The sequence below is a fragment of the Trichomycterus rosablanca genome, chromosome 21 (assembly GCF_030014385.1).
Source record: "Trichomycterus rosablanca isolate fTriRos1 chromosome 21, fTriRos1.hap1, whole genome shotgun sequence".
Taxonomy (NCBI): domain Eukaryota; kingdom Metazoa; phylum Chordata; class Actinopteri; order Siluriformes; family Trichomycteridae; genus Trichomycterus; species Trichomycterus rosablanca.
In genome coordinates, this window is record NC_086008.1 from 4,613,691 (window position 1) to 4,636,664 (window position 22,974).

The 22,974-nt window shown below is 38.0% G+C and overlaps 1 protein-coding gene across 1 annotated transcript in view; it reads right to left on the bottom strand.

Annotated features, from left to right (window-relative positions):
• Nucleotides 1–334: 334 nt before the first annotated feature.
• Nucleotides 335–22,974, bottom strand: part of LOC134335228 (apoptosis-inducing factor 3) — a 29,576-nt gene continuing 6,936 nt past the window's right edge. The window contains exons 2-20 of the mRNA XM_063017726.1: nt 19,632–19,835; nt 17,114–17,324; nt 15,456–15,565; nt 14,699–14,808; nt 14,436–14,480; nt 14,225–14,321; nt 13,404–13,516; nt 12,389–12,475; nt 11,633–11,724; nt 11,082–11,212; nt 10,689–10,804; nt 9,473–9,544; nt 6,693–6,756; nt 6,503–6,579; nt 6,129–6,246; nt 5,841–5,939; nt 5,635–5,710; nt 5,145–5,249; nt 335–2,426 (exon numbers count right to left, since the gene is read on the bottom strand). Coding sequence (XP_062873796.1) covers nt 2,384–2,426; nt 5,145–5,249; nt 5,635–5,710; nt 5,841–5,939; nt 6,129–6,246; nt 6,503–6,579; nt 6,693–6,756; nt 9,473–9,544; nt 10,689–10,804; nt 11,082–11,212; nt 11,633–11,724; nt 12,389–12,475; nt 13,404–13,516; nt 14,225–14,321; nt 14,436–14,480; nt 14,699–14,808; nt 15,456–15,565; nt 17,114–17,324; nt 19,632–19,662 — 1,797 coding nt within the window. The 5' untranslated portion in view covers nt 19,663–19,835 and the 3' untranslated portion in view covers nt 335–2,383. The remainder of the gene's footprint in view (nt 2,427–5,144; nt 5,250–5,634; nt 5,711–5,840; nt 5,940–6,128; nt 6,247–6,502; nt 6,580–6,692; nt 6,757–9,472; nt 9,545–10,688; nt 10,805–11,081; nt 11,213–11,632; nt 11,725–12,388; nt 12,476–13,403; nt 13,517–14,224; nt 14,322–14,435; nt 14,481–14,698; nt 14,809–15,455; nt 15,566–17,113; nt 17,325–19,631; nt 19,836–22,974) is intronic.

The following is a 22,974-nucleotide window of genomic DNA, read 5'->3' on the forward strand; positions in this document are numbered from 1 at the left end:
AATGTACGTCTTAAATGTCAACTCTGTATTTTATTCTTGAATTCTTGGTGTTGCGTAGCTGCAGGGACTTTGTATGTCTGTTCATACTCTGGTTTTCTCCCAACCCGAAAGTCAGTAAGTGTATTTGGCAACCTGCCGAGCCCTGAGTGAGTGTGAATGTCATGTGAAGTCTATCTTGCCTTGACATGGGCTTAAGTTCTGTCTATGGTGTATTTGTACTCGGTACCCACCATCGTCACCTTGATTTAGATCAAACAGCCCGTACAAATAAATGGAGTTTTGCACTGAAGCCACATTTTAACCCATAATAATTTTAAGACAGAACAAAAAAATATAAAAGCAACAAGTTTTTTATTATTTTTATTTTTTTGGTCAACAGGACAAACCCTTATATAAGCAGGACTTGACCCTCCTATCCCTGAGTTAGTAACAAAAAGGAGCTTCAGGAGGTCCAAACTACCAGATCAGCATTCAAAATTATTGCATACTACATCAAAAATATATTAAATCATCAATTAATCAGTCAATACAAGATAATTAAATAAAAGCTTATAGTTTTATATCTCTAGCATTATTCCTATAGAGGTATAGCTTTGAATATATTATTAATATTTTGTGCAATTAACCAGCAAGGCAACTGGACATACTTTAAAAGGTACAACATAAAAGCTGTTGGTCAGCGATAAGGGCACAGTGCCAATGAGACGTGCATTGCTGCAGCAAAGTGGGCATTCACATTTAATCTATCGTCTACTTATTTTTATATTCATTTAATTAATAAGGATGAACTTGTGATTTGTATTCAGAGGAGGGAGCAGGTTGAGGAGAACCTGGAGAGATGGAGGTATTCACTGAAGAAAAGGGGAATGAAAGTAAAAGGTCTCGTTGGGAGTGATGAGGATGGGATATTAGGGAGGAGAGATTGAGATGGTAGCCTCCTCACAGCAGGAAGGTCCTGGGTTTGATCCCCAGGCGGGGAGGCCCGAGTCCTTTCTGTGCGTTTTGAGTTTGCATGTTCTCCCTGTGTCCGCATGGGTTTCCTCCAGGTGCTCCGGTTTCCTCCCACAGTACAAAAACATGCAGTCAAGTTAATTGGAGACACTGAATTGCCCTATAGGTAAATGTGTGTGTGTATGTGTGTGTGCCCTGCAATGGACTGGCGCCCCGTCCAGGGTGTTACTATGTGCCTTGTGCCCATTAAAAAGTTGGGATAGGCTCCAGCACCCCTCGTGACCCTAATTGGATAAGTGGTTAAGAAAATGAGTGAGATTGAGATGGTTTGGGTTTGGGCATGTGCAGAAGCGGGATGAGAGTTCTATCAAGAGAAGGGCACTGAAGACGGAGTCGCCAAATAGGACGAGGAGAGGAAGACCAAAAAGGAGGTTTATGGGTGCGGTAAGGGAGGACATGCAAGGGGTTTGGTGTGACAGAGCAGGATGTTCAGAGTTCTTACTGAGCCCCTTGCACATGTACAGAGGAACATGCTTTTCTCACTGTATTCCTTTTGCACTCATGCTGACACCTTAACTAGACAGTAGCAAGGAAGTGAGTCCTATCCAACCTTCATTCTTTCAGACAAGGCCAATTGTGTCTGTCCAACCAGACCAACGACACCACTAACACTCGGGTTTCTGTAGTGTTGAGTAAACACATTAGACTGATGTGCAACCCGAGTGCCCATTGTCATCATTGTTCCATGTCTGGTGTGACTAGGCCAGGGTTAAAGAGCTAAAGTCTGTTTAGCTGTTTCTAACTGACCTGGGTGCCACCATGATGACCTAAAGCAAGACTTGCATGTGCTAATTTTCATAAAAATTGATTTTCTTAAGATATAACAGGATTTCATAGCAAACGTCATACCCAAGTGGCATAAAAACAGAAGCTGCATATCTATACAATGCAAAATGCTCTTGCTCTTTAGCGCCAGTTAGCATTCCCAGGCTATTTGGTAGCATTACAAACTCTGCAAAGGTTTAGTACACACAAAAACGTAATCCAATTTCTGGTAACAATATACAAGATCATACAAAAATGCTATTTTTTTCCTTCACTGCCCTTATAAACACTGTGTTCAGGTAGTTACTTCGTGCACAAGACAAGGCCAAGCTTGGAGACATGTCAGTGTTCAGAAATATACTAAAAATTCCCAGCAGTCCTCTTCAGTTTGTGAGGACTTGTGAAAATGCTGGAGTTTAGAATAGAGTAAAACTGAATGCATTTACAGCTCCAAGTAGAGTCTCTTCAGGGTGCGGGTTCATGCCACATGTGAACCCTGGTTTGGCACGAACCCGTCTACATGCGGATCCAAGTCCATCAAGCATGCAGTGTCACATATAACCAATACTGAGATTATCCAGGTGGATACTTTGGATGTTTTGTCCTCTCACTGCGAGCCTTTGTCTATCAACCATGAGATATCTCCCGTCCTGCAAAACAAAATATAAACAACCCTAATTTAGCATATGTTTAATATCACTTAGGTACACTACTGTATATGGTCAAAAGTATGTGGGCACCTGATCATGGGTTTGTTGGACATCCAATTCCCCCCCCCCCCCCCCCCACCCCCGGTCACAATCAACATTCCAATTCCTCCCAGAGGTTTCAGTGAGGTTGAGGTCAGGCCTCTGTCCTTGTGGACCTATTTTTGTGCTTAGGGAAAGAAGTTTAATAACTAGGAGTGTTGTCCTCATACTTTTGACCATAATGTGTTACTTGAAAACTTTTGGAAATTGAAAGTGAAAAGTAAAATAAAGTAACATGAGAGTGAAGAAAGTGTACTGTAGAGAGATTATATGCATTCGTACTTGCCGTGGGTGAACATCCTTCATTGTATGAGAGCATCATTAAAAACAGGACATATAAAAATTGATCATGTGTTTGGTAAATTTCACCATTAAATAGAAGTAGCATTTAAAGCATCTCTTTTAGGGCAGTAAAGTGGAGCAGCATGCAGTATGGGTTCTAAACTGCAACAGATATGCCAACATGCTAACAGGTTGGTTATACTTTATGATTTGGGACACTGTCAGATGGTATAATGATTAACATCAAGCTACACATATAAACCTTCAAAGCTACACATATAAACATGCTAGATAATTGTGCTACCAAGCAAACCACAAAATACACAAATATATATATATATATATATATATATATATATATATATACAGTATATATATACAGTGTATCACAAAAGTGAGTACACCCCTCACATTTCTGCAGATATTTAAGTATATCTTTTCATGGGACAACACTGACAAAATGACACTTTGACACAATGAAAAGTAGTCTGTGTGCAGCTTATATAACAGTGTAAATTTATTCTTCCCTCAAAATAACTCAATATACAGCCATTAATGTCTAAACCACCGGCAACAAAAGTGAGTACACCCCTTAGTGAAAGTTCCTGAAGTGTCAATATTTTGTGTGGCCACCATTATTTCCCAGAACTGCCTTAACTTTCCTGGGCATGGAGTTTACCAGAGCTTCACAGGTTGCCACTGGAATGCTTTTCCACTCCTCCATGACGACATCACGGAGCTGGCGGATATTCGAGACTTTGCGCTCCTCCACCTTCCGCTTGAGGATGCCCCAAAGATGTTCTTTTGGGTTTAGGTCTGGAGACATGCTTGGCCAGTCCATCACCTTTACCCTCAGCCTCTTCAGTAAAGCAGTGGTCGTCTTAGAGGTGTGTTTGGGGTCATTATCATGCTGGAACACTGCCCTGCGACCCAGTTTCCGGAGGGAGGGGATCATGCTCTGCTTCAGTATTTCACAGTACATATTGGAGTTCATGTGTCCCTCAATGAAATGTAACTCCCCAACACCTGCTGCACTCATGCAGCCCCAGACCATGGCATTCCCACCACCATGCTTGACTGTAGGCATGACGCACTTATCTTTGTACTCCTCACCTGATTGCCGCCACACATGCTTGAGACCATCTGAACCAAACAAATTAATCTTGGTCTCATCAGACCATAGGACATGGTTCCAGTAATCCATGTCCTTTGTTGACATGTCTTCAGCAAACTGTTTGCAGGCTTTCTTGTGTAGAGACTTCAGAAGAGGCTTCCTTCTGGGGTGACAGCCATGCAGACCAATTTGATGTAGTATGCGGCGTATGGTCTGAGCACTGACAGGCTGACCCCCCACCTTTTCAATCTCTGCAGCAATGCTGACAGCACTCCTGCACCTATCTTTCAAAGACAGCAGTTGGATGTGACGCTGAGCACGTGCACTCAGCTTCTTTGGACGACCAACGCGAGGTCTGTTCTGAGTGGACCCTGCTCTTTTAAAACGCTGGATAATCTTGGCCACTGTGCTGCAGCTCAGTTTCAGGGTGTTGGCAATCTTCTTGTAGCCTTGGCCATCTTCATGTAGCGCAACAATTCGTCTTTTAAGATCCTCAGAGAGTTCTTTGCCATGAGGTGCCATTTTGGAACTTTCAGTGACCAGTATGAGAGAGTGTGAGAGCTGTACTACTAAATTGAACACACCTGCTCCCTATGCACACCTGAGACCTAGTAACACTAACAAATCACATGACATTTTGGAGGGAAAATGACAAGCAGTGCTCAATTTGGACATTTAGGGGTGTAGTCTCTTAGGGGTGTACTCACTTTTGTTGCCGGTGGTTTAGACATTAATGGCTGTATATTGAGTTATTTTGAGGGAAGAGTAAATTTACACTGTTATATAAGCTGCACACAGACTACTTTTCATTGTGTCAAAGTGTCATTTTGTCAGTGTTGTCCCATGAAAAGATATACTTAAATATCTGCAGAAATGTGAGGGGTGTACTCACTTTTGTGATACACTGTATATAGGCATTTGACAAACCTTTGCCAAAAGGTTAGACACTTCAACTTAATATATACAAGGGGTGTCTACATACTTTTGGCCATATAGTGTAGTTTGGGCCATATTATTGATATATAAGAGCACAAGTTAGAAGTCCCTTGCGGAAAGCCCTCCCAGAAGAGTGGAGGCAATCGGATGTCCAACAAACTAATTGTCTGTTGGCACCATTCTTTTGGCCACATGGTGTGGCAGTATTTCTGGAGTGTGGGTTGGTTCATTATAATGTTTATTAGGTATGTGAGCATTAGCTCCAAAGTTTAAAGAACTATACTCACTCTACGTCACGCTTCTTAATAGTCTTTCCAGAACAAAAGACCTCTGCAACCCGAGACACAATGGGGTCATAGTTCATACTGGCCACAGACATCACCTCCTCATTTCTGTTGAAACAAGAAAGCACAATAAAACCCAGCATTTGTTCAGTTACTCACAAAGAATAGTGTTTTTATGCATTTTACTTATTGCATGACCACAGCAATGCACAAAAATTCAACTTTAAGTAGAGTATGTAGAGTAGTGAGCAGACTACCGTGGTAAAACATGAAATTATTCAATATTTGCTGTCTTTTCATCTAAATACAGGAGTAAAATATCTAATGAAACATATCACTCCTGTCTTCATATTTGAAGTTCTGAATCTGTGTTCTTTCTAAAGGCAACTTCAGTGTTTACTAGCTAAACACATTCAAACCAGTGAATAATATCCATCCTTTATTTAATCAAACTATAGTTAGAAACGATGGTACACCATGGTAATCTACTTACTTTGTGTAGAATGCTACGAATTTCAGTTCGTCCAAATCTCCCTGGATGATGACATCATCAAATCCATCCCCGTAACCTTTAGCAGAAAATTCGGGATGTGTGAGGTTGTATGAAATGATGCAGCAAGATGAATATGCAGCAATATGTATATCACTCTCCACATATTACACTCTCCACTCTCATATTACAAGTGAAAACATCTTTACCTGCGTAGCGTATGCTTTTACCAAACATAGCAGTCCAGAAGAAAGGCACTGTTCGTATATCTGAGGTTTTTCCCATCATGCCCAAAGCAGCGACCCTTCCTGCAGAGGAAACATAGACTTACAGATTTACACCAAGACAAATATACTAGATCATCTTATTCGACATAACAAACACACAGTAATAATCGTATATATATATTTAGATGTGGAAATATTATTAATAAGAACATATTAATTTTATAAACAAACTAATGATCCACTACAGAACATTTTAACCAGGGAGCTCACCATGGACATGGGCCATTTGCCAGTGAGGGATGTTCACCTTCTTATTGCCCCGTAGAGTCAGGGGAAATGTTACTACATCACCACCAGCATACACACCTTCCACATTCGTCTGCATCATCTAAGAAAAATAAGAAATGTGAAGGTGTTGATAAAACATCTACAGTGAACATTATATTCCTGAACTAAAGGTTGATCATAACTGTAACACACACCCACCCCTATCATATTTTATTATTTTAGTCACTAAAGCTTATACTATGTATATAAAAACAGCATTAATTTAATTGTATGTTTACATGTTTTGATGTTGTACAATGATTTATGAATTATTACACTTCCACCACTAATAGCTGTCACATAAATAACAAGTGTACCTTGTTGACAGTAATGAATCCCTTTGAATCTATGTGCACTCCACTTTGTTTAAGAAATGCAGTGGCAGGAATCGAACCTAGAGATACAACATGATCATTAATACATCTCACTGTAACACAAACAGACACTGCTGGCCAAGTGTGTATAATAAATAATATGATATGGGAAATGGATTTGATTTGCTCTTACCTGTGCCAATAACACACACGTCTGCTCTTAATACCTTTCCACTTTTCAACACCACTTCTTTTAACTGAGAAGAAAAACAAGAGGCATTTAAAAAATCTGATTCTGTTTTTTCAGGACTGGACACATGTCCATATAAAGTGATGAACAGTATAGGGGGAACCATTACATGATGCTTGGAATTTTTCCAGCATGAATCATTTCCCAAACCAGGAGAGCTGATGGGTCCCAAATTCCAGTATGTGTGTGCTAAAGGATGTGCCATGCATTCAAGCAATGATTTACTATTTTGAGAACACTTTTATAAATGAAGTGGTTTGAGACACAGCCCACTAGATGCAGCAACCTGTACTACACCTTTGGTCCTATATCAGCACAAAAGCCAAATATATCCATGCTTTGTTTATTTTTAAAACGAGCAAGTGTGCATTCAAATATGTAGTTTGTGTATATAATAAATAAATTAATTAAAATAAATAATAAATGCATAAAAGCATTGTTCAACAGTACCCATGTTACCTGTACTCTGGTCAATGAAGGACGTTCAGAAGGAACATTTAGCCCAATTTTTGAAGCTTTAAAGGAGATTTAGAAGATTTTGGACTAACCATGTAGATGAAATTGTTGGGAACAACATGTTTAATCTCAGTGGAACTACAAACTTGGTTGTGAAGAAGGTAAGATTAATAGTAACAGTAAGGTGTGTTTATTTAGCACCTGTAACAGCAGGTAAGCAAATGCGTTTGTTTATTTAGCACCTGTAAGCTAAAGTGAATGTGTTTGTTTATTTATTTAGCACCTGTATTATTATTTAAGCTAAAATAAATGTGTTTATTTAGCACCTGTAACATAAGTTAAGCTAAAATAATTTTGTTTATTTAGCACCTGTATTATTATTTAAGCTACAATAAAGGTGTTTGTTTATTTAGCACCTGTAACAGTTTATTTAGCACCTGTAAGCTAAAGTGAATGTGTTTGTTTATTTATTTAGCACCTGTAGCATTAGTTAAGATAAAATGAATGTGTTTGTTTATTCATTTAGCACCTGTAACAGCAGGCAAGCTAAAATAAAGGTGTTTGTTTATTTAGCACCTGTATTATTATTTAAGCTAAAATACATGTGTTTATTTAGCACCTGTAACATTAGTTAAGCTAAATAATTGTTTGTTTATTTAGCACCTGTAACATTAGTTAAGCTTAAGTAAATGTGTTTGTTTATTTAGCATCTGTAACATTAGTTAAGCTAAATAATTGTTTGTTTATTTAGCACCTGTAACATTAGTTAAGCTTAAGTAAATGTGTTTGTTTATTTAGCATCTGTAACATTAGTTAAGCTAAATAATTGTTTGTTTATTTAGCACCTGTAACATTAGTTAAGCTTAAGTAAATGTGTTTGTTTATTTAGCATCTGTAACATTAGTTAGGATAAAATGAATGTGTTTGTTTATTTATTTAGCACCTGTAACATTAGCACCTGAAGCAAGTAAGCCAAAGTAAATGTGTTTGTCTGTCTAGCACCTGTTACATTGTTTAAGTTAAAATGAATGTTTTAGTTTATTTAGCACCTGTAACAGCAGTTAGTTAAGATAAAATGAATGTGTTTGTTATTTATCCCCGAAGCAAGTAAGTTAAAATAAATGTTTTTGTTTATTTAACACATGCTACTGCTGTTTATTTATTGACTAAAGTGATTGTTTGTTTATTTAGCACCTGTAACAGCAGGTAAGATAAAATGAATGTTTTTGTTTATCTAACACATGGAATTGCTATTTATTTATTGACTAAGGTGATTGTGTTTGTTTAGCACCTGTAACAGCAGGTAAACTAAAGCGAATGTACTGTATGTTAGCAACAGTGTTTATTTAGCACCTGTATTCAGGTTAATGTGTTTGTAAAAGTGCCAGTGTGCTGCTTATAACATTAAAAATATTATTAAATCTAATCATTTCTCACAACTGAAATTTGTGTGATGTTGAACTAAATGTAATACTTCTTTGGTCAAGTCCCTTCACCTTTTTCTGAAATTATACCTGCTACTCCTTGTATTGTAAATATTACTGGACCTTATCTGCTTTTAGTCCTGTACTGGTTTTAGAATTTGGGTGGCACGGTGGCTCAGTGGGTAGCACTGTCGCCTCACAGCATGAAGGTCCTGGGTTCAATCCCCAGGTGGGGAAGTCTGTGTCCTTTCTGTGCGGAGTTTGCATGTTCTCCCCGTGTCTGCGTCGGTTTCCTCCCACAGTCCAAAAACATGCAGTCAGGCTAATTAGAGACACTGAATTGTCCTATAAGTACCCAGCCGCTAGGGTGCATAAACCAGTGCATTGTAGTGCCGGTCCCAAGCCCGGATAAATAGGGAGGGTCGTGTCAGGAAGGACAACTGTGCGTAAAACTGTGCCAAATCAATGATGCGGATCACGATCCACCGGCGACCCCTAACGGGAGCAGCCGAGGAAATAGATAGACTGGTTTTAGAATGTATTTAGCATTTTTTGGCTTTGGCGTTGTTAATTTTCTACTGACAGTTTAACCATTCCACTGTTTAAGACATTGTTAGTTGACTGTACTCCACTCTAGAGTAAAAGATACAAATACATACTATAAAGACTACAAATTGAGAAGGAATTTGCATTAAAGGAAGAAAGTAAATAAAAAGATCCAGACAGACTGTAAAAGGATAACATATGGTGAAAAAAAGGAAGTTAAAGATAGAAAGCCGTTGAAAAAGAGATGTTTAAACTGTCAGTCCTTCTCCAGTGAAATTTCTCTCACTTTCTGGATACCTGTCCTTGATGTCCTCTCATTTCTGACACCTCATTCAGCATGTAGAACTTCACTCGGTTCATCTCAAACAGCTGTTATAGGAGATATAATAGAGGACACTTTACTTGTACATTGATGTATGTATGTACATCGAAAAACAATATGTCATGCCTAATTTTCATTAACTTCAGAAAATCTTGATTTAGTTTGTGTTGCTTGCCAGTGTCACGTGTCACTTTTTAAAAAATGATATTGTATACATTTCAGTTGCTTGCTAGTGTTAATAGTGTTTCAGTTGCTTGCTAAAGTTAGTATAAAGATATCTGAAGGGGAAAATACATTCCATACATTTCATGTTTCATGTTATTGTGCTGCACTTTACTACAGATTGTTAGGGTTTCTTAATTGTTTCACTTTTAAATTTTTCGGTCTAGATTTACTATTCTAAACGATTTAGAATAGTACGGTTTTATGGGTCTTGTAAAAGCCCAGATAAACGTACTCGGCACAATCATCCTTCTTTATGTTACAGCCGTAGGCAATTCGTGAATGTTGACGCAGACTGTTTTAGGTTTTCTGCTGCAGGGAAACGATCACCACTGTGTGAAAAATCCAACCTGACACTGCAGTTCTCTGGAACTCTGCTCTGATGTGGCATTAAAGGATGGGTCTGGTTTAGGCTAAAGGTAATTAATCAGAGAGTAGTAGTGTCCTGTGTTTGCTTCCATTTGTTTTTCACTGGATTGATAGGGTTGATATCTACCAACGGAGGTTCAGCTACATAGTGAAGTTTGTTTATGTCTGAAGAATGAAGTCCTAAATCAAATCTGTGTGAAACTACATAAGACCTGAACACAGTTTGAGGCGAGTGTGTGGGTACGAATTTACAGGAAAAAAAATCAAGTCATCTAATGTAATGCAGTAAGACATATTACTGTATTTTTGTTTTACTTTGCTATGTTCACAAGTGATAGAAAACTTGATGCTGTGCCTCTTGTGAAGCCACACAACAACTTGGGTTTCCTCTGACCTCACAAACATGCAGACTGTGGTTTGGTTCATCATAATAAATTGGTTCATTTTAGTAAGTGAATGTGTGTGATTGTGGTTCCTAGTGCTGGATCCACTGTGTAAAGCAGTTGGTGAAATGTTTGACCGGCCTGATACAGAGTTGATCATCACGGCACTGTATGTTAGTAAAGGAAATTTTAAGTAAAGGATTTTATGTGCTCTGACCTTCATCAGTGCTTTCCCCACTTTCTCTCCCAGTACTTTTCGGAAAGGCACAGCCTCGATGCCGATTACAGACACAGAGTGAGCTTTATCTGTCAGTGCTGCAGCCACCTCCATCCCTTAACACAGAAAAAAAATATGCTTAAGGATTGTTTAACATTTATTTGCACTAATGTCAGATGTGGTAGATTAGTCAAAATGTTTGGTGTTTTAGATTTTGAGTGAGTAAGTGAATGAATGAGTGAGTGTGTGCATTTAAGACCAGAATTCAAGACCATTTCATCTTCAGTACTTCAAAGTTAATAACATAAATGAAACACAAATAATACAAATGAAAATTATTCTACAGCTTAAAAAAATGAAATATACTATTAAAGCATGTTTTATGACTCTCACCAATAAATGATGTCCCGACAATGACAGCATTCTTACTGCTGGCCAGTCTGGCTATGCTGTTGGCATCCTCAGGAGTTCTTAGATGAAACACATTGCTGACATCTTTGCCCTTGTAGTTTATGGCCTTGGGCCTTCAAAACAGAAAAGAGAAAGATTGTGTGTTCTTATACTTTGGTTTATTTAAAATTGACAAACAAAAACTCCTATACACTAATATGTACCATTACTGTAATATTCCCCACCACTGTTTTGGTGGTAAAGAAGTAACAGAACGATTGCATAATCCTGCAGGCTGTACAGCAGAGGAAAATTAGAGCTGACTAAGCAAGAATTTACTCATGATTCAGAGGATTTTTTATACATCAGAAACATCAGGTTTCATCTATACTGGTATCAGCTCAAATGTGTGAATCATTAATGATGATCGATTTTCATACACTTAAAAACTGTGGCTGAATCCAGCTGCTATACAACCATGATAATGAAAAAAGATGATAGATTATCATCCAAACTGTGATTTAATATACAAATGCAATAGTTTATGTGCTTACCTGCTTCCTGTAGCAATAAATAGTTTCCTGTACTCCATCTTATACCCATCCTGAAATGCCACGGTTTTCGTCTTTACATCGACAGATACAACCTTAGCAAGAATAAATAAATATAGAAAAAGAAGTGCACCAGAGATTAGCATCACAATGCATAAGGGTAACTGCTGATAACAGTATTTAGGGTGGAATTGTATTAAAAAAGAGCCCAGTAAAATCGTTTTTAAGTTTAATGGCATGAATTTATTTATGTAATGCAGTATTTTTCAAATAAATGTTACTGGATTACTTTTCACCTTTAGTAAACAAATTTAAACAATGTAGACCGATTCGCATCATTTAAAACGTAAACAGTTTTTGTTAAGTCATATGGCATGTACTTTAGCATTTTTATAGATAAAAGACTTGAGACTGGACCTGAGACCTTTTTATCATCTCTCAGTGTTGTCGTGGACTCTAACTTGTCTCTGTCACAATCATTGGCTTTTCAATGATTACTGTGTTTTCATCTTGGACAAACTGCTATTTTGATTTTTTCTTTACATACTTCTCAATCAACCAGCAGTTGTTTTAACTTGATTTATTGAACTGGTGATGATTTCTTTTGGCTGCTCCCATCAGGAGTTGCCACAGTTGACATTGGGATATTTGTCATGTATTAGTCATTTCTATAAATATGCATAGTTTACGATTTTGTTTAAATTTCAGTATATTTGGCACTGTTATACCAGTTTATGAGAAGAGTTGACTGTCTCATACCTCTGTCTCCAGTAACAGCTCGATGTCGTGGTTCTGAAAGAAGTCAATTGAGCGCAGTTGCAGTTGTTCAGCTGTGCTTTCTAATGACTGAAAACAAAAATCACATCGCCAATGGATTAGAAATGAAACAAGTGGTTTAGAAGTGAAAACATTAAAACAGATGTTTACGGTGCTGTTAAGTGTAATGAAAATGTAAGACTTTTTTTGTTTACCTTGAATGATTCGGTTACAAAGGTTTAATTTTGTTGTAGCTTTACAGCTCCAGGGACCGAAGTTAGGTATCCGATCCCCCGGTATGTGTCTGTGTGGTGTTTGGCATCTTCTCCTGGTGTGTGTTAATTTTGTTATCTCTAAACCTCTAATCAGCCTTTACCACACCAGTAGGTGGATTAGCCTTTTATAATTGCTCCTATGTGCTAGTAATTGGTTAAATGAGTGTATGTGATTCTTTGCAATGCATTGTATTTCTGCCCTGCCGCCAGTTTTTATTAATGCGATTTCCCCTATTTTCATCTCATTTACCTGATTTGTATTAGTGCCTCTATTACTTCAAACCTCCACTTCTGACCAAGCAGAGTCTTGACTAATACACGCTTCCTCAAACACATGTGCAATAGCGAACCGCTTCTTTTCACCTGCACAAGGTGGATTCGTATGGGGATCTGTGTTATACACGGAAAGGCACTCCCACCCACAAACACACCAATTACTGTCCATGTTGGTGAGATGTCAGCACTGGTGGGCTAGCATGTTTTACCACTACGCCCTGAAGCAAGTTTTCAGGATTTACAGACCCAACATGAATCTAACCTAAATGAATTGGTGACTAAACTGATAAACTAATAAATAATTGGATGTTTATGCTGCTATCTGATGACATTTCTATGATTTCCCAGACATGATGCCACACACTTCAGCATTTCTTGTTGTTTTGATGTGTAGGTTTAAAGGGTGGCAGGGATTAGGGTTAGGGTTAGGGTTAGGGTGTTGTTTGTTGCATTGACTCTGTACAAACCTTACTCAGTTTAGGTCTGTCATAGGGTGGGTGTTTGTCCATGGTGCACATCACGATGCGGTCAGTAAAACCTTCCTGTCGTAACGTTTCAGCACACACCAACGCAGCAGGACCTGAGAGAGAACATGCAAACAGTGAGAGATACACTAAATGGCCAATAGTATTTGAACACCTGACCATGAGCTTGTTGGATGTCTAATTTAAAAAACAAATGGTATTAAAATAGAGTGACCTCTGTGTGATCTTTTCAGCTATAACGACAGCCACTCTTTTTAGAAGGCTCCTAACAAAACTTTGAGTATGTCTGTGGGAATCTGGGCCCATTCAGTATTTGTATGACTGGGTACTGTTGGTCATGTATGAGTTGATGTTCCAGTTCATTCCAAACTTGTTCTGTGGGGCTGTGGTCATGGGTCTGTGCAGCCACTGGACTTTCTTTAAGCCAAGATTTTCTTCAAGTCTTTATAGAGCTTGCCTGTGGCAGGACCAGTTCCACCAGGAAATGCTGAGCACAAAGTAGGAATTCTCTGGACAGGAAGCCAATCCATTGCTGGACTTCAAACACTTTTGGGCACCCTTCATACATAGCCAGTCATATCTGTGTAGATGCCCGGCCAGCCGATAGCACCGCTAAGATTTGAATCCGGATCTCAGCAATAGTGGGCTAGAACAATAGACTGCTGCACCACCTGAGTGCCCCCATGACTTTGATAAGACCATCACATTTGACTTGGTCTAATCTTCTCTTTATTGCGTTCTCAATCTTCTCACTGGTCTTAGTCATACTCAAGCAGTTAGATGTTTTTATAAGATCTGCCTACCTGATCCGATGATGAGAACATGGCTGAAGCTAGTACTGGAGTTGATGACTGCTGAACATTTAGCCATGGCCTTCATCCTCCTCTGGGTCTGTAGAGCCTATCACAGCAGACAATAATGAACGTTTCTGAACTAGTTTAAACAGCAGATGCTACAGAGCTTGTTTACACTCTTAGATGTGCTAGAATCTATCTGCAGAAGCTGGTGTTTTACCTGCTTGTTTGCCCGGATAATCACCTTTTCCTTTTCAACTCTGACCTGTAACAAAGACAAGGCTTTTGTCTTTGGTCTATTACACTGTTAATTATTTTCATTATTAAAGTCTCAGGTCAATCTTGTTCTTAGAGATTCTATTTAATGAGTTTTTTTAAATCTTTTATTAATAATAAGTACTGTAGAGGGTAATGTATCTCAGTTCCTTACAATCAATCACAGACGAGGATAGCAGAAGTGTTAGACTAACTAGCAACTATTACCTGAAAGGTGGGCAGACTATCCAGGCCAGGGAAGTCCTCGATGTCTCCAGTTGCAATGTTAAAACAGGCACCATGCCATGGACACCGAACATGTCCTTTAGATAAAACTCCTGCAAAAATAATAATCACCACTGATTAAACACCACATCTTATATCCAAGTCTGTTGTTTTCTTCTGTGCCCTAATCATGATGTTTTCTACCATGAATCTTGAACCATTATGTCATGTTATACTCCTAATTTTAAAAAATCTATATTTGCATTTATATTTATGTTGGTTTGGCTTGTTCTTGTTTAAAGTATGGTCTTGATCATTGACAGTTTTTGTCTTGGCTGGTATCGTGCCTTGGTCTTCTCTTGGTCTCTTGTATGCAACACTACTAAACATCATAGATCTGTGGTCAGATTCTGCTACAGTATAAGACTTGACCAAAAAAGCTCATTGTTTACTAAAGAGAGCAGGTTAACCTATAACCTAATACATGAGATGCCAGCATGTTTGCATCTATGTTCTATTTGATCACATCTGGACCAGTGATCATAGTAATATTTACAGGTTTCTCTGTACTAAGAAAAGAAATAGAAAACAAAGTTTTTAATGTATCTTTAAAGAATTGAACTGCTGCCATTAGACTTGCATTAACCATAAATGTACCTATTTACATTTAGAATTTAAGGTTTCCTGAGGCTTTCTGTGGTTAAATCTCACACACTCCAAGCACTCAGATAAAGGGAAAATTGAAATATTTAATCCTCACCCTTAACGAGTGGTGCTCCATAGTGTGGGCATTTGTGTCCCATGGCAGAGAATTCTCCATGTTCTTTAATAAGCAGAGCTCTGCCTGGCCCCAGGTCCACCTCACGCATTCTGACAGATCAAACACACACACACACACACACACACACACACACACACACACACACACACACACACACAATAATTAGCTCCTTTACAAAGACATTATAACATTCATTCATCATAGATTACAAATCCCTGACTGATTTTTTTATTAGAACACTTTTACTATTTTAATTTCACTGCACAGATAACTTAGTTACTTTACTAGTGCAAAAGTGACCCAATGCAGTAAGCATGTGTACTTGAGATCAAAAGTTTATGTGCACACATAGAAGACATGTCAGTCTTGGGATTTCAATGATTTTAATCACTCCTTCAATTTTGTCTTTTTTGATGTATTTGAACACACTTCTGTATGAAACCTTTATAAAGGTAACTTTTGTAAGTTTGTTGTGGGTGTTTGAAAATATGCAGGATCAAATATACACATACAGCTACTTATGGCCTCCTAATTCTTTGTTATGGATTTGCCATGGAAAAAAGCCCACGCTCCTGCCTGTTCATTCTCATGTTATCAGCAACTAATTTCTCTCATGCACAGCAGCCTCTGAGGCCAAGGGTGATGTAAAGCTTAAGTAGTTTTTTGTCCCCTTTTATTATATTCTTTTAATTATGTTAATGTAAATCTAGCAGGCTGTTAGCAGGTGGATTCATGGCATATTCAATGGGCTGCATTAATGCTTTGTCATACAAAACAATACAAACTAAAGGTATAAAAGAAAGGGTATAACTCCAGCAAAAAAAGTACATTAAGTATATTACTTTTATTTTTGATAGTGTAGAGCTAAAAAAAATAAACAATTGACTAATATGGGTAAATATAAATTTAATGCATTTTCTCCCCATTTTCCTGCCGATTTACCACACTCAATTTGTCATTTGCTGCTGAGGGATACCCGATTGCATCCGAGGAGAGCATGTCGCTGTACACGCCTCTTCCGACACGTGTACAGCCCTCCTCTTCTCACCCCTGCACTCTGCACAGGTGTCTCTTCCACAAATCAGGGTCCTTACACGGCGTATGAAGATCCCACCCCACACATAGTCCGGCCCCCACCCTGCAGATACGGTGGCCAATTAGTATCTGCTGCAGGCACTGCCAATTGTGCCCGCCAGATGGCACCCAGCCGACTGGTGGCAACGCCGAGTTTTGAATTGAGGAGTTCAGAATCTCTGCGTTGGTGTGATAGCGGAATATCCCGCTGCGCCACCTGGGTGCAATATTTTTTTTTTTTTATGAAATTGTATCTATTCTATTCGTCTTTATTATTATTTTTACATTTTTCACTTTAGTGAAAATATCACTTAAAATAGAAAATTCTGATCAATTATTCCAAAATCGAGTTACAATACAATTAAAAGGCATTTTTAGAATGTCACTTCTGTAATGTTCAGTTCTGTGCTGTGATGTTTTTATCAAGCAGGGATTTGTCACACCCCACTCACATTACAAAACACAATACACAAGCGCCCCCATCCACCCACATCATGTAGAGAACATACATGATCACACTACAGTAAAATGCACAGGACATAAATAATGCATGAACGCCTTACTGTCCATTCTCCAGATCTTTGACGTGACACACTGTGGCCTCGATGTAGTCTCTGTGTTTGTGTGAGGGTCGCTGGACTGACTGGTCCTCATCTGAGCAGTGACCCAGGGATCCGTTAGGACGATACTCAGAGAACGGACTGGCCTTTCCGTTTGGGGACATCAGGTCCGGTTCCTTCTCCTTATCCAGAAGCGTCAGCTCAACTTTCACCTCTACAACAAAGAACAATACAAAATTAATAATGTTTCTTTATAGCAGTGTGTTTGGCACTTGGGCAGAAAGAGGTTGCAACTGTAAACTGAAGCAGGTCTTGCAGGCTGTACACATGCATTTATGTACAGGAATAATAGGAATATTGTATAGAAGTGCCATGTAGCATCTTTGTGTGTCATAGACTGCAGGCAGATGTTGAGAACCCCTGAACTCTAACTGTAGCAGCACAAATATGAATATGTGCATAGTATATTTGTTTACATGGATCCGTGTGTAGTGGTAGTTCGGGGTGAAGATAACTTGGTCGACATCATCAAATGTATTTGCTTTGTCTTGGTGTTGCCCATAAAACACTTGGTCTTTCCCATCCACAATACTGTTATTGTCAGAGTCTAGACTATTAAAATTATTGAACTTATATTAGTTCTGACCATTAAAAGTCTTGGTTTTGGCCAATAAAAGTATTGGTTGGGTCTTGTTCTACAGTATATCATTAACATCATTCAAAGTATGGTCTTGAATTGGTCTTGACCATTAACAGTCTTGTTCTTGTCTTCTTTTGGTCTTCTGTATACATACTACCACTGTTCCTGGTAATATCTAGCTATTATGTATTTAATAATATTAAAAAAAAACAACATTTTAATTATTTTATAAATAATTTTATGTAGAATATTTTATTACTGAGGAGTTTTGTGAGGTCAAGTTTAGGCCACTGGAGTTTAACTTAATCTGATGAATTAAGGTTGAAAGCATATAATTTGTTAAATATTTATGACTTTATACACCTGTTAGGAATGGGTCTGGCTGACACACCTAAACTTTATAATTAGAGAGGTATTTTACATACTTTTGGTCTTGTGTTGGAGTTTATAGATGAAGGGTTACACACCTGTTAGAAGATCTTAAGAACATCTTAAGTACATTAGTCTTGTAGCAGCCTCCAGGGTTAAACTGATAAATATTGGTAAAAATTTGAGGGTTTTTTTTTTTTAAATGAATCATTACTTTAATAATAAAAACAGTTGTGTAACGTGGATCTATCACAGTTAGCGTGAAACCAGCTTTCCCTACAAGCTGGAAAAATGTGCTGAGAACCTTGGTCTTACACTTTAATCTTCAAGAGAATTCTCACCTGCTGAGAGAAGCTTAATTAAAACTCATGGAAAATCAGAAGAGACGACGAGCCAGCAGTTGATAAGAAGGAATGTGTTATTAGTAGTGACACTGTTTGGAATAACCTCACCATTATTTTATCAGTTATAAATGTGGGTCCAAAAATGTTCAGTGCAGGAGTATAGTTTAACCTAGAACCAGGGATTAGTAATATTAAAATATAAATAGTCATTTATATTTTATAGTATGTGTACTGTACACTCTATGATAATTAATATGATTGTGTTATCTTCTTTTACTCTGTTTAAGGCATGGATATACTCATCTCATAACCCAGAGTCTAATCTTATGAAGGTTTATGTCCAATAATTGTCATACTAGCTGTCATAACCCATCCAACCAGTTGTGCTTGTTAGATGCCCGGCCTGGATCATCTATAAATTTGGTAGCAGTGTTTCAGCATGGCATTAACCTATTCATTTACACAGCTTTTTACACTGGCCATATAGGACCATATTTATTCTCTATAGTAACAGTTGATGATTCTAAAAAAAATAAGGCAGTGATACATTGAGCAACATTTTAAACACAACACTCATATTTTTCTGTCTAATCCCTGTGAAACACAAAGCGCAATTGAGAGCATTAAAATTCCTACAGCACCAAAAGAAAGCTACGCCGCCAAGGCAGTCAGGGGGCAGGTTGCACTGACCTATATATACATGGAGAAACAAGCCAATTATTACAGGATTTAAGTGATGTAAACACATCTTTGTGATGTAAACACATCTCTATCTTAAGTTAAGCTTAAGCGAGCATTGTTAGGTCACTATATTTGATTGGTAATTTAGTTCAGTTTAAAATATAACAGGAATCTAATAATGTTGACAAAAATTATTATAGAGATAAAATAAGAGTGAAAAGTTTTAAATATAGTAGTAAAAAAATATAATATTTGAGGTACACTGTTTTGCAAAATTGTAAGTATGTTAGTATACTTCCAGTGCAAATATCCACTTTAAATGTATGCACATAATGTCATGGTAATTTTAACTAAGATTTTATTAAGAAAAAATCGACTGGGACAAAAAGTTCATTAAAAAGATGTTGTGCAGTACATTAAGTGACAAAAACAAGGTTGAATACGTTCTACATTCTGTACAGTATGTCACTGTGAGGGCGCGAGTCACCTGGTTTGGGTTTGGAGAGGCATCCTCCCATGATCGACCTGCAGTGAAGCCAGGAGGCCCGGTGAGTGGGAACCCAGAGAGGCCGTCGGGATCAGACGCTCACAATGGGCCACAGGAAGTGGAGGTGGACACAGCGCTGTAGCAAGAAATTCTGGGCCTGCCTTGCCCCTTTAGCCATATCAGTGCTCAGCCACTGCACGTAGCCTAAGAAAAAAGAACGACATTGTTACAAATCTAAAGATTTCCTAAATGCATGTAAACTAGATATAAAAAGGCTTTAACCTTATGGTGTATGGCTAACAGCTCAACACTTCTATTATGAATTTGGGGATTTTACTGTCAACAGTTTATAACATTATTAAAATATTAGAGAATAGGAAGTCCTTTGTCACTGGGAAGATACAAAACCTGTCTTGAATGCCAGACAACTTTGAACCCTCAGGTAGTGTGTCATTAAAAACTGAAATGATTCTGTAATGAATATAACCTCACAGGCTCGAAAATATTTCAGAAAACCTTTGACACTGAACACAGTTTGTCATCCTGCATCTTGCAAGAAGTTAAGACCATACAGAATGAAAGTCATTTTTCAACAACATCCAGAAACGCTGCCGGACTGACGCAAAGTAAAAACATGCACTAATACACCTGTCAAACCACGTTTTAAAACAATGGTTAAGTTCTCCAGGCCAAAAAAAGAACTATTCCAAATGTAATCAATGCTATCAAGCTTTTTTTTTTGTATATACGATAACTGATTATTTGAGACATTTAAATATTTAGCAGTTTTTAATTTAATTTGTGCAGGCAAAGTAACCTTAAAGGCACAGAGAAGTCACCAGCCATATTGAATCATAATTACTAACAAGAAATTAGAAGGTCATACATAAAAATCAAATGGCATTATAAAGCACCACATAAAAATACTGTTGTTTGACAGCTTTTGTCTTTCTGCTGCTACCATCACTTTTTGAAAATGCTCAATAAACTTGATGAACTTAAATTTAGGAAAGTTTTTTGATAAACAAAAGTAGCAACCCAAAGTAATAGTCTTCTAAGATGTATGAAGAAGTGCCTTAAAGAAACAGGGGAATTAAAAATAAATCATATTGCTAAAATGTAAATGTGTGAGTGAGCATGACTGTTCTAACCCAGATAATATGATGGGAATTTGATAGATGAACATCTTTGCCCTCTTTTTTTTTGCCAGACTCCACTACCATTTCCAAGCTTTGCTTTTAAAACAAGTGAGTGTTGGTGCCAGACTCGAGCATAGTGTTTTTAAATGCTAAACTAGCTTTTTTAGGGCTCGGCTAGAGAGGCCACTTGTTATTCACATCACACCTAAAGGTCCTGGAAATGGCAAATGGAAAGAACAATAGTGTTCCTTAATGAGGAAGGGGGAAGCACACAGGAGCGGAAACAAGCCCACGGCTAAAAGTTTGGGGGTATCTGAAACTAGATTCCAGAGGCTTTTTTTGTTATTTCAGATGTATACAAGTACATATTGAAACAAAACAGTGTTCCTCCAGGACCAGGGGGCAACACAGAACATGAGCAAACAATACAGTATACACAGAGCAGATAGTAAAGAACAGTACTATAATAAATACAAAAAACTACAATAAATACAAGAAACATTTACCTAATAAAGTAAAGGGGCGGGGCCAACTATGTACAAAGTCGGCGGCTGCTATTTTTAATGTAAAACATACGAAAGTCATTGTTCAACTTATTTGCTTTTAAAAAATGGTATTTATTAGAGCAGTGTCTAGACCAAAGTTAGGACAGAAGGAAAAATAAAAATAATAAAGTGGATGAAGCAAAAACAGCTTTCAAATCTATTTGAAACTGTATTTAATTACAACAGTACCAAGATAAAATATTACCTTTTTTTGTTATTTAACTAATAAAGACAGAACACTTTATTTTCCCACCCAGCAGACACGGTGGCCAAATTGAAGCAGAGCCAAGACTTGAACCGGGGTGTTCAGAATCTCGGCGCTGTTGTGCTATCCCACCTGGGCGCTGCTCTGTTCTCTTTGTCACCCAGTCTCTGGCTGCTCTGCTTTAATAGAGAGCACAATCGCGTACAGAGAGTCACACACTACTGTCCGTGAATCAACCATCCCTCATGCAGCTGCCTCGACCAGCCAGCAGAGGATGCAGTTAAGGCAGACAGACTTTCCCACAGGCACTTCCAGTTCCAGTGTCTGTATCTGTGGATGCCAGGTCAGTTAAAAACACATTTGAACTGGAGAGCTCAAAATCACAGCAGTGGTGGAAAAGCACATGAGACTGCTGGACCATCTGAGAGCCACATAAAGACGAATTTGATCTTTGAAAATAAAAATCAAATCAAGCAAGAAGTTTTCACGGAAGCCTTTAGTCCAGTTCTCATTAGGACTTTTGCTAATTTTGTATTTATGTTTTAGAGCAAAGATATTGATATTGTTCTTTATTATTGATTCTAATCATTATCTGTGAATACCTGCTGTAATGAAAAGGTGTGAGTTCAGTATTCTAAAATGTCCTTGGCGAAATAGCAAGTGCTAAGATGTGTTTTGACCAAATATGGTCTCGCTTTGCTCCAAAATCTCTGATCAGATCTCTCACACTTATTACATTCTATCATAATTTTTGGGTCATGCATATAAAACAAACAGTCATTGTTGCTTTCAATTTATAACAGACATACAACTCCCGAACTCATTCCTGTTGTTTCGGTTTATTAATAACGACGACTTTGTTTAAATATTGTTTTTGAAGGCTATAGTTTGGCTGCACCATTGGGGTTTTCCTGCATCCTGGCACATTAACATTTACAAACCAAAGTAGGTTAAGAAGATTTGCTGTTTTCAGGGCATATGACGCATGGCATCCTGGCTTGCTCACTAAAAAACCCGCTCACAAACAGGGCTAATAACATTTATCAAACCACGACTGTCACTTCTGCATGACTATTATTGTATTGGAATGTAGTCTGTATAGCTGTATAATGCTGAACCCAGTAAACCCGCACAGGTTATCAGTGGTTAGACTAGACTAGCCAGCAGCAGCACAGTCCAAAGTAGAATGCAATTACAATACAGAGCCATAAACATGTCATGCTACAGGCTGTCATAGCGTATTAGATTGTATTGCTATGTGAGCAGCTCAAAGAAGACTTTGATTTAGCTTAATTGGATTGTAATTTTTATTGTTATACACACTAAAATGCCAAATGTACTGACCTCAAGTATCGATAAATAAAGTTACAAACTCCTGAAAAAAACCCGTCAAATTAAAATGTTAAATAGGAGGGAAAATGTTGAACCTGGCACCCTAAAACATGGCGTCTGTT